Here is a 12,500-nt window from a genome sequence, read left to right as displayed (position 1 = left end):
AGCAAACAAGATTAACCTTATCAATTTCATCATGTATATATATATATATATATATATATATATATATATATATATATATATATATATATATATATATATGTATATTCTTCTCTTGGTTTCCTCTTCTCGCTATTCTTTATTCCAAGAATCTTATGTGAATTAAATTATTAAGGAAAAGAATTAAATAAAAAAGCAAAAGCATTCAGGTATAAATAAATTCCACTTGTCCTTTTTACTTTTTTTTTATCATAAACATTTCATTTTGAGAGAATGGTTAATGGTTAATCAAGTCTTTTCGGATAAATTTCTTGTTCCATACACCAAGGGAAATGTCACTAAAATCATACTTCCATTTCGATTCATATATCAAGAACATTAAAAATAACATATGACTGTTTGTCTTTAATAATGTCCTTGTTATTACCACTACAATCATATAATACAGCATTTTTTTTCTTTCTTTCCTTTTTGTATAAATCAAATATTCAAGTTTTATCATTTGTCATAATCAAACCTGTATTATCAAATTCTAATAAAATGCAGATTTTTTACCTTTCCAGTTAGTTTTGGGAAAATTACTTCCTTGATCTATAACACATACTTTATTAAGAAATTTGCTACAAATACACAAAAGTAGAGAAAATGACCTTATAATACGTAAATCTATTACCTACGAATAAAACTTCTTGGAACGTAACAGAAAAATTATGATCTTTTGTAATGACTTCATTTTTTAAGCTTCACAGCACAACTAAAGTCTACCATAAATGACTGAAAATCAAATTCTGAACTGTGAAAATCATAGCCACTAAGACCCAACAAAATAATAATATTTCATCATCCTTGTAAAACTCTACAATTTATAAATGCCCCGTGTTGTGTACAAGAATCAATCGATTCACATAAAATAAAATTTTTCAATCTAGAAGATGAAAACAACAACAGAAATAAGAGAGAAAAGTGAAAAGTGTAAAATCTCTTACTACAAAGATCTATTTAATAAAGCATGTCTTGTATCATGGATATGTCTGTATTACCTCTTAATCTTCAATTTTGCTTTCTATTTGGATTGTTCTTTATTCTCTTCTTCTTTGCTGAGACATACGGATGATACTTGGTCTCTTCCCCTTTCTTTTTACCCTGTTTTATTTTTTTCTTCTTCTTTGGTTGATCTTTTCCTTTTTCTGCAACACCTTCCTTTCTATTTTCTTCTTCTGTAGTTTCATCTATCGCTTCTTTTTTTATAACGATCTCTTCTTCCGATTTTACTTGAACATTGCCTTCTGATTCCTGTAGATCACACTGATCTCCTTCTTCGTCAATGAGGAACATGCTATCAAAGTTCACTTCTTGTGGTGGAGGTAAATCCTGTGGCGGTTTCTTTTCCTCTCTAAATGTTTTTGTCTTTTCTTTCTTGGGCCTAAAGCTCAGTTGCAGTTCATCTGCATCTGTTAGAAGGTCATCATCAAGGGTACCAAAACTTAGGAAGTCAGACTCACGGTTTACTTTCTGCTTTTTCTGGTCTCTTACACCTTGTCCTGGAATGAATACCCTCTCCTTTTTGTTACTTCGCTTCAAGTGATAGGACTCAATTTGTTCTTCTGTAAGTGGATAATGGGTTGGAGTATCGGCCACATTTTCCTTGTCCTCGGTTTCCATTTCATCATCTTCATCCTCATCTACTTCGTTTCCACTGTTATTATCGTCCTCTTCCATGTCACCTTCAAGTTGAACAGCCTTACACATTTCAAGATACAACTGATTAAACCTACAGGAAGCCTCTTTCACTGATGGTCTTAGTCCTATGACCATACAATGATGTTTAAGGCCAAGCGTCTCATCACTCTGGAGAATTACGTCAAGGCCATAAAGTGCAATAAGTGGTATACCCTTGTTAGCACACCCAGGAAGGAAGGTTTTGATCAGAAATCCTGGCTGAACATTTTTCTTGGCCAAGACTGCAACGATCTCATCCTTCTCCAAAGCCCTCATGACTTGATTGTACCCCATTACCAAGTGTGACATAGCTTCCTTCCTTTCCTGACTTTTCTGACTTGCTTCTGCATCAATATTTCCAAGAATCTTCTTTTCATACTCTTCTAGGAAGCATTTTCTTTCTTCTTTCTTGAATTTCCGTAACTCCTTCCACGGGGGTTTACTTGGGGCCTTCAGGCCAGAGCAACTCTTTCGTAGTAGGTTTCTTATGGAATCATAATATGAATCGTTGACTGCTGGCCAATCAAGAGAAAATGGACTTTCTAGTGTATTTTTTACAACAACCTTTTTTTTCATTCCTTTTATAGACTTCTTCTGTTCACGTTCACTTAAGACTGGTACTGCCTTAGGTTCCAAAGCCATTGTCAAAGTGTTACTTTTATAAAATCAAACAAAAAAAAAGCTAAGATTTCTACTACAGCAAACCGTACAACTAAAGTATAATCATACAATTTCTTTAAAAACAGCAAAGATAATGGTAAACAATACACAGCACTTTCACAAAGGAATCAGAAAAATTCAGATAACACATAAATGTCTAGTACAAAATAATGACTCTTTTGGAATATCTTACAACATAGCAACACTTTTGACGCCTATGAGACAAGAAAAATTGAACTTAAGATCCTTCCTCAATGTCAATAATGCCAAAGAAAGCCAACATTGTTGAAGTATAGTGAGGCAGATATGCATAAGAGGAGTATGTAATGAGTCCAAATATTGACAGAAAGAAAACATTCATAGCCAATTTCTCATTGGGTTCAAGCATGTACAAGGCTGTGTTCAGTTCATAGCGTCGATACCAGTTAGAAAAGGCTTTGCGAATTATACTCAACATTTTACCAATATTACTTTGTTCACCTTTGTTGCCAATGAAAAGGAGCAAACCCGAGCTGCCTATTCCTTCGGCTTTTCTTCCGAAGGGATTTCCTCAATTTTGGGAATCTCAATTTTCAGCTTCTTTAGTGCTTCTTGGACACAGCTTTGGTACTGCTTGAACACTGGCTCACATGTGGAGTCGTCCAACACTCCTCGTAGGAACTTCTCACTGTACCACTGATTGAAACAGTTGTCATACAGTGACTTTAGCTCTTGGCAATCTTTGCTCACACTGTTCATGGGAAATGGTTTGCAGAAGAATCAAAATAATCTTAAAGCATACTAACAATCTGTGAATCACTAAATAAGTATTTCTTTTTATCTTAAATTCTCAAGAGTAAATAATGTCTATGATATTACTGTAAAATGATAATAACCTGACTGAAAGAAATGACTAAGTTGACTTATTCTTCTTTAAGTCCACCACCTTGTATAACTTAGACAGCAGGTAAGCCGAGGCTCCAACTTCACCAATTACTGCCCCAATGCAGCAAGTCAAGGGCCAAACCTGTGAGAAGCAAACATCAATTAATTTACAGAGAAAAAAATCCCTTCCTAAAGTCTATAGTTGTGGAGCATCAAAAGATACGTGAATTACAACGAGCCAGTTAACCCATCGCCTCAAGGAGAATTTAGGGTGCACATGGCCTCTAATTTTGGGGTTTTGTGCATCTGACTGGGCTTGACTCCAGGGCCTATTTCAAACTTGGCTGGTGCATCACACTCGCTTTGCAGTACCAACAAAGCAAGATGATTTCTTTTTGTATCACATTTATCCAAAACATGATTTAAATATTCTTACACATTCAGAGATGCACAATTTTCATTTCTAGCAGCTAGATCAAATATGTAGTAGCCTGATTATGTAAATTTGAGTCCAGTCCAATAACTTCGGTTTCACTACATAAAAGATGGAATGTGGTTTTGTTGAGGATAGAAACAGAATTTTGCATAATTTTCGTAAATCATATTCTTTCGAAATAAAAAACTACACGCAGTTATATACAAGACAGCTATTCCATCTTTCAAAATAAAAGACTATGTGCAGTGATATACAAGGCTGCTACTCATATAGATTCAGTTCTTCCCTTTTGTGTGTTTAAATCCAAGACAATCATACGGGCAGAGTGCCTCTTGATAATGTAAGTGCTGCTGACACTAGGAGACTGATCACGTAAACTAGAGTGAAGGTTAGAGATTCGCAGCAGAAGGAAGAAAATCCAAATTTTTGGTGCATGACACCTTCCAGGAATAGCAGGCACATGAATTATATGCTATATATCCCCCTTTATACAAAACAATAACCAATCGGAGCATTATGCATCCTGTTCTATCACGGGCAGTCCCCAAGGGCATGTGACGAGGGTAACTTAAAAAGACCAGCATAAAATGTCTTCCGGTACTTCAAGTCACCCGGAGCCAAGACCAAACCAGTTATGACATGAACTACATGTCGTCCAGAGGCAATGGGTTAAGTTAGTCTAGCTGAAAAGGCAAAGGTAAGAAAGGTAGAAATGAAAGTTAGGAAATTCAGAAAGCAATAGATGTTATTGACAGTTCTCATACATTTCTGATGAAGATAATAAATCAAAAGGAGTTAATTCCAACTCTTGCTTTGTAAAATTATTCTTTCTCATTTACAATGAGCCCCATTGACAAGACAAGGAAGCACTTTTCTAAAAAATAATAATAATAAGATATTATTCAAAAATTTCAGTGTAGTTTTTTGAATGTTGTACGCATCTTTCCCCTCTATAACACATCTAACATTTACATTCTTTTACATTAAAAAACAAAATTTCTCTACCCTAACTCAGTATAATATTTTCACATTTTCTTCAAGTATTTTTTATCAAGTACTTATTCTAGCAAATAACAAACTACCAGCTATGTATACTACTAAATTAAAAACTGCTAAAACCCGAATACTACAGTAACGCCCAAATCCTCAGAAAACCACAGACCTGCCAAGGTGTGTCCCAGTCCAGTGGAATCGGCAGAGCACCAAACCAAGCTCCCACCAGGGCTGACAGACACTGGAGTTCCGGTTCTTCCTCAAAACTTGCTCTGTAAATGCATATTTTCCATTTGTAATTCATGCAAGTAAATTTGTTTTTGATTTTTGCACAGATAAATGATGTATCACAATTTATATAAAATTCTGGTTTGTTAAACATCGTGTGAGGCCCAACCCAATGAAGAGTCAACATACAAAGATGTATATACACAGAATAAATACATTTCTATCAGTCTAGACATGCATAACTACTGCTTAGACAGAGAGATTAATGTATATCTAACAGACAGATAGACAGAAATGTATTCATTTTTGTGTATGCAGATGTCCCTATTTATGAATATTCACTGGGTCGGGCCTCGCACAATTTTAACAAACTGGCTGAAAGAGCGACTGCTTTTCATATATACTAAGTAAACAGTATTAAGTAGCAATATCAATAATAATGCAGACACATTAATTCATTCTGTAATATGCTGTTGAAAAATTAACACCTATCAAAAATTGGATATATGTAAAAATTATATACTCAACACAACACCAATCAATAGTAGCATGTACAGTGAGACCTTCTTCAAAAGGAAATATATATCCCAACCGTGACAAAGCAGATAGTTTAAAGAAAAATATGACAGAAGAAGCCGCTGTACAAAATAGCTTCTTTGATAGCGAGTCTCACTTTGCAAAAAACCTACTCATTAAGTGTGTTTTTTCTGTCATTACATTAAACAAGGCACAATAGAATTTTCATTCAAAGAATAAAAGAGTCCCAGAACAAAGACGCTGCATACCTCTCAATAATAACACCAAGAGCACCAGGGCCAAGGGTAACAAGGGGTCTCACAAATGCTAGAGACGCAACTAGTATGCTGAATGTGAAAGTCTCCTCAATGTTCCTGTAAAAAAAAAACAAGAGAAATCAACAAAAGATGATAAAAATTTTTGAACAACAATGAATATAAGTCAAATAGCATCACTAGGACATATATATATGATCTTTTAGTAAATGGGGAAAATCATACACTTCAGGCATTTTGGGTAAAAAATTTAGTTTTTGAGTGCATACAACCAAAAGCAGGCTTGAGTCAGTGTGGCATGGATACCTGCCATCTGCCATAGGTGTTCAATACAACCTAAATACAACCTAATGTCAAGATATCAACCCAGCAAAACAACCCCAACATAAAAAAACAATTAAACATAGCATAATGATACCGTTTCTGCAACAGTAATTGAACCTCTTTATGAGATAACAACACAAAAAATATTAATTTTCTTGAAAATATAAATTTAACAAAAGTTAAATGTTTGCAACCATCTGACCCAAAATTTTTCAACCAATGCCAGATTTCCTGAGGAATTGCATTAAAGTTAGACAGACTAATGAAAATCATCCTGTATTACATATTTTCCATAAAGTTAACAAGTTTCTTATAATACAATGACAACACACGAAAGCGGGTTTCTGCATTTACACCAAGAAACAATTTTAATAAACATACCCACAAAATATATTCACATATTTGAAATACATCAGCACTTCTAAACAAGCTCTACAAAATAGGCCATATGACAACCCAACATCTAGAAAAATTATGAAATTTACTTAACAATTACATAAATACTTACTCAATCAAATAAGCTCCGTACAGCACAGTTACAATGTGCGTGAGGCATACACTGAAGATACTCAAAATCACCACCAAGAAGAAATCCACAAGCTGAAATAAGAAAAAAAATTATTAAGAGAATCCATGAATAAATGTTTTGTTGCCGACATGAGTAGATTACCCAATTTAAGAGAATGACAATGTGACTTTTGTCATTGACTGTATATTTGATAAATAAATTAATGAAATGTAAGTTGGATACAAAGAATTGTTGCTAATTTCGTATAAAACCATCTTCATAGCCATATATTGTGTAGCTTTAACCTGAAGAAATTAAATTCCTCTGTTTCCCATTCACAGAAAGTACAAGTACTTCTTTCTTATTGCAGGAAATAGTACCCATATCTAACTAGATTAAAGAATTCATCGGCTGAGTTCAAAAACTATTGAATGGGCTGAAAAGCTTTCATATTTTGTTCTTGAATCATCTAAGGAAATACATCACTGTATTTTTCCCACCTTTCTGGAATGTAGTTTAGTGGGTACCAATTGCTTTTGTATGGCATATACATATTCATGATGTATCCCAGATATTTACCATAAAAATAAGTAGCCAATCTAAGCTTTATTCTGCAAGAATATGCATGAAGGATGTTTGTCATCAGCATAGCACTAATAAGAGCATAGTACCCATGATCAACATGGACATGTTACACCATGCAGGCAAGTAAATCATATGAACACGACATATCCCATATTCTTTTTAAAATCAGCAGAAATCAACTGTATTTCATATAATCAGTATTCACTCTTTACTCATAATCCTATTACACTGGCCTAATTCTTTGATTTAGATATTCCATACCTATCCAATTTATATATATTCTAACAATCTTAGCCTCTATCCTGTACCTCAACTACAAACACTTGGTCAATTTTTAGTACTGTACATCAGTCCCTATGAGGAATATCTTGCTTTATAAATTTATATACAATATAAAAGTTTCTAGCTTTGACTTTATCCGATAACACTGTAGTGCATTCAAGTATAACACTATAAACCTTTTGTCCAGTAACTACGTTAAAAAGAGTATATGCAACCACTGCCACTCATAACCTAATAACTGAAATTAGAAGCAAAAGAAAGTATATAAAAAACAGACATTATATAAATTAATTTTTCTAGCAAATGCTAATGCCCTCAAGTAGCTATCTCATGTCATTTTTAAGTTTCACACAGCCATCAAACCTTGTAATTATTACTCCTTGTTCCAATTATGGACATTGTTACACGCATAAATCTATTGTCTTCCATCGCAAATTATATAAATGAGTCCCGGTAATTGTTTATGAAGTGACCAAACCCCTCTGATGGGAAGTCCCTACTACTTCAGCTAATCCTGTAAAATCCACAAACATCACCATATGAACCAAAAGCCTTCCTAACACAGGGGCTCCACTCCCAAGCCCCCATCTGATTTCCATATTTCCCAATTGGGGGCTACACCCACAGACCCCTATCTGATCACCATGGACTTGCTCTCTGAATAGCATATGTAACGACCAATTTCCTTTATTTCTGATGTTGCTCTTACCTTGCACAGATTTTCTCATGTATTATATATTGTCATATTTTTTCCCCTTCTATATGATATTGTTATTACATTTTCTTATACATGTATATATATATCCAACTATCACCTGTTGCACATCTTTCATATTTTCAACTTGAAAAAGTTATCAGAAACCAAGACATTCAGAAAATTGACAGGAGCAATGGAAAGTTTGGTGTCTCGAAATATAAAGGTGTTTGGTTTATTCTTTAAGGTATGTATGCAGCTCTATCCTGTTGTGCATACCGAGGTAAAGAGAATGTTTCCTGGGGGGCGTTGGGAGGTAGAGCCCCTCCATCAACTCTCCCACGGGTAGTCGGGCACACCTAGTCTCGGTGACTTAGATTGTTGATTCAAGTTTGTGATATGGAATTAAGTGTGCTTTATTGGTCAGGATGTATTGGCTGGTGTGAATTCCCATAGAATTTACCAAACAGTGGGTTGGATTCCCATAGAGTTTTTTTAAAGCTGGTGCGTTGGACTGTAGACTTGCAAACATGATAAACACGCCTGTAGAGTTTCATTAGTCGATTTTAAGCATTTTTGTGCTGGTTTTACGCATTTCTCTTATCAATTCTTCTTAGTTCATTTTGTTTTACCCCATAATGTCCCTGATATACTTCATGGTCTCCCCTGCTATCGGGACTTAAAACATCAAGACTGTCAGCTGTGATTGCTACGGAAATGATCATGAGATTCGTTCTCGTCACATGAGAATAAATCTGGTGATATAAATATTGTCTGGGAAGTCCTGATTGGCATAAGCAGTAAAATAACCCTAAATTTTACATATCTTGATATGCAGACATTCTAAAAAAATATCCAATTTAGTATCGTCACTCACAACCAATCGTATGCTATTTTACAGTTCAATCAATCCATCAGATTGCCCTAATTCTCTCTATCTTCCCTCTTTCACATGACATTCATCCAGTGACTTTCTAGAAATCTGCTACCGGTACTTCTACGTCTACCATGTAGTCACCCGCGACCCCACCTCTCTCTCACTCTATCTATCTCTTTCTCTCTCTCTGTCTACCTTCTACTCAATACATCGCCTCCACCGACCTTCCCGGCCTTGTTCCTGGCCTTCCCCTTGCCGAATCCCGCAGACCCGTATCCTTCGCCGCTGCCTCCTCCCTGATGCAACGCCGAGGCCTCAGGGACCACCCGCTGCAGCGCCACTTGCACGCCCACCACGGCCAAGCTGTAGATCCTCAGCGCCCTCAGACACGCCTGCAGCTCGAACTCGGACTGCACCAAGGTCAGCAGGAGTCCCAGGCCGAGGACGAGGCTCAGGAGGTACTTGCAGATCAGCAAAATAGGAAGCGGCTGATCACGCGCCGCCACGGACACCATCACCTCAGGAATGTAAACAAGGCCGCGTTCGGGTTCGTGCCAGAAACGGCCTTTCGGGAGGGATTTTTCCGGTTGATAATGTTCCTACCGTGTAATGGAACGTCATATAAAGGAATAGAAGGTGTAATTTCTTTACTCATAAGTCTTGTGATGTATATCAAGAAAAAATGGTAATGTTTATTAACAAAATTCGATTGTTAAACAATACTCAAAAGAGGTATTTACAATTATTCATATCTATCTGTGTTATTCACTAATGTTGCTTAAATCTCGTATATTATATCATGGTTTATTCCATTTAGTAAAAAAATCATCATATTTTCCCCCTAGAGGACGAAAGGTTGCGTCACTCCATTCGGACGAAGGATCAAGAGTGTTCGAACACCTGCACGGAATTCCCTGTCAAATGCTAATAATTAAAATCTATTTGTTAACAGCGAGCGAGAGGCGAAAACAAGACATGAGTTGAACATTGACTAAATAACTATACTGACTGCAATATTATTTCTAGATTTGAGAGGGTGGTAGATAAGTTGGGAGGGATCAAAATGTAACAAATAATTATTAAACGTACTGTACCATATATAATTATTATTTCAACATGCATTTAAATAGATTTTTTTATCTCCTATAAGACAAATTACGACCAAGTGCGACATATGCAACATAACAATATGAATTTGTACTAGTATCAAATATTCATAAAGCGATAACTGATGCAATAAAAACAGGCACGTGGACAAGAGATTTTCCACAATATTACAATAGTATTGATATTTTTAATAGTGATGAAAAAGAAGATAGTATTCATAAGGATGATGATGATAGTAATAACTATAATAATGATAATAATGAAAAGTTTATCACTATTATCACTATGATCATTACCATTAGCTATATTGGTATCATTGTTATTACTGTTATCATTATCATTGATATTACCATCATTATTAAAACAATTATTATCGTTATCATTGTTGTTATTGATGTTATCATTATTACCATTAACATTATTATCACTAATCATTATTATCATCATTATCATTATCATTATCATCATTATCATTATAATCATTATAATTATCGTTATTATCATTATCGTTATTATCATTATCGTTATTATCATCATCATTATCTTTATCATTATTAGTATTATCATTAGTATTATTCTAAGTATCACCATAATCATTATCATAAATATCACTACTCTTATCGTTGTTATTATCATATCATAATCATTATTGTTATTGTAATCATATGCTTATCATCATTATTATTATTATCATATATTATCATTCTTGTTATTACTAACATTATTACCATCATCATTATTGGCATTATCGTTACTATCACCATTATCATTATTATTGTTATCATCATTATCATATACATATATATATATATTATATATATATATACATATGTATGCATATCTATATATATGCATATGTATATATACACATATATACATACATATATATATATATACATATATATAATATATACAGACATATACATATATACGCACGTACGCGCGCGCGCACACACACACACACACACACACACACACACACACACACACACACACACACGCATATGTGTGTGCATATATATATATATATATATATATATATATATATATATATATATGTATGTATGTATATAGTGAACCCTCGTTATAACGCGGTTCACCTTTCACGTTCTCGTTGCTTCACGGATTTGCATTGTGCATTGTGTTCTGCATTCTGATTGGCTAAACAGTCTTTCCGCTTCTTCTCTGCCTGTGTGTCAATAACGTCACGGTTTAATATGTACATGTACGTAAAACAGCTTGCCAAATTTAAGTTTGCAAATTTTCTCTAAAACTCATGAAGCCTTCAGTTCGTATTGATATTCAAAATTATTATTTTACAGTACAGTAGTTATTTGTAAAAAAAACGTGTATACAGTACATTTATTTGTTAAACAAATGCTTTTGCCTGTAAAAAAGTTTTGTTCTTTGGTTTCAATGCATTGTAGAGTATTTCATTGTATAATAATTGTAAAAAAATAAAGGTTACTACTTCACGGATTTCGCCTATCACGGGTCCTTTTTGGCACGTAACCCCCGCGAAAAACGAGGTTTCACTGTATATATATATGTATATATATTCAAATATATATGTATTTATATATACAAATATATATATACATACATACATACATACATACATACATATATATATATATATATATATATATATATAAAGAGAGAGAGAGAGAGAGAGAGAGAGAGAGAGAGAGAGAGAGAGAGAGAGAGAGAGAGAGAGAGAGAGAGAGAGAGAGAGAGAGAGAGAGAGAGAGAGACAGACAGACAGACAGAGACAGACAGACAGACAGAGAGAGAAACAGACAGAGAGAGAATGAGAAAGAGAGAGGGAGAGAGAAACAGAGAGAATGAGAAAGAGAGAGAGAAAGAAACAGACAGAGAGAATGAGAAAGAGAGAGAGACAGAGAGAGAATGAGAAAGAGAGAGACAGACAGAGAGAGAATGAGAAAGAGAGAAAAGAGTTAGAGAGAAAAAAAAGAAAGAGAAAACGAGAAAAGAGAGAGCGAGGAGGAAAAAAAACTCATCGAAAACAAAGCACTTAAACCCAGACAGACAGACTAAAAAAAAAGTTCACAAAAATACTCCCAGACAATACTAACAACCTGAAGCACCTTATCTCTACCCACCGTGCCAAGAACCTCCCAAGAGACTGCCTTATTGGTTAAGAGACAAAGCCATCTGTTCCCACTCTGTCAATGGCGGCTCTGAAGGTAGTGAGCATAGGCCTACTACTGTTATGTGTAAAACAGCTCAACACATATTTAAACATGAATGACAACTACTTGAATATATGCACGTAAATCTGGAATATGTGTGTGTATGTGTGTGTATACATATATATATACATACATATATAAACATATGTGTGTGTGTGTGTGTTCATATACATGTATGTATATATATACACACGTATACATATTTATATAAACACATATATG

At 34.5% G+C, this 12,500-nt stretch overlaps 2 protein-coding genes across 2 annotated transcripts; both read right to left on the bottom strand.

Moving 5' to 3' along the window:
* Window positions 1-587: 587 nt before the first annotated feature.
* LOC113810428 (uncharacterized) lies at window positions 588-2,358 on the bottom strand. Its single transcript, XM_027362123.2, has one exon. It carries the CDS (start codon window positions 2,356-2,358, stop codon window positions 1,048-1,050), a length of 1,311 nt encoding a protein of 436 aa, XP_027217924.2. The 3' UTR covers window positions 588-1,047.
* Window positions 588-9,514, bottom strand: PIG-F (phosphatidylinositol glycan anchor biosynthesis class F). Its single transcript, XM_027362124.2, has 5 exons — window positions 9,183-9,514; window positions 6,521-6,612; window positions 5,683-5,787; window positions 4,839-4,941; window positions 588-3,382 (listed from the first exon to the last, which is right to left on the bottom strand). The coding sequence occupies exons 1-5, from the start codon at window positions 9,471-9,473 to the stop codon at window positions 3,269-3,271; spliced, it is 705 nt and encodes a 234-aa protein (XP_027217925.2). The 5' UTR covers window positions 9,474-9,514; the 3' UTR covers window positions 588-3,268.
* Between the last annotated feature and the right edge of the window lie 2,986 nt (window positions 9,515-12,500).

This window comes from Penaeus vannamei, chromosome 42 (assembly GCF_042767895.1).
Source record: "Penaeus vannamei isolate JL-2024 chromosome 42, ASM4276789v1, whole genome shotgun sequence".
NCBI lineage: Eukaryota > Metazoa > Arthropoda > Malacostraca > Decapoda > Penaeidae > Penaeus > Penaeus vannamei.
This window is presented reverse-complemented; position numbering and strand designations above follow the sequence as displayed.

Coding starts and splice junctions, on each gene's coding strand:
- LOC113810428 (XM_027362123.2), bottom strand. CDS start 2,358: ATGGCTTTGGAACCTAAGGCAGTACCAGTCTTAAGTGAACGTGAACAG.
- PIG-F (XM_027362124.2), bottom strand. CDS start 9,473: ATGGTGTCCGTGGCGGCGCGTGATCAGCCGCTTCCTATTTTGCTGATC. Junction 5,788..6,520: donor TACGGAGCTTATTTGATTGA/GTAAGTATTTAT, acceptor TTTTTTTTACAG/GAACATTGAGGAGACTTTCA. Junction 4,942..5,682: donor CTTGGTGTTATTATTGAGAG/GTATGCAGCGTC, acceptor ATGCATTTACAG/AGCAAGTTTTGAGGAAGAAC.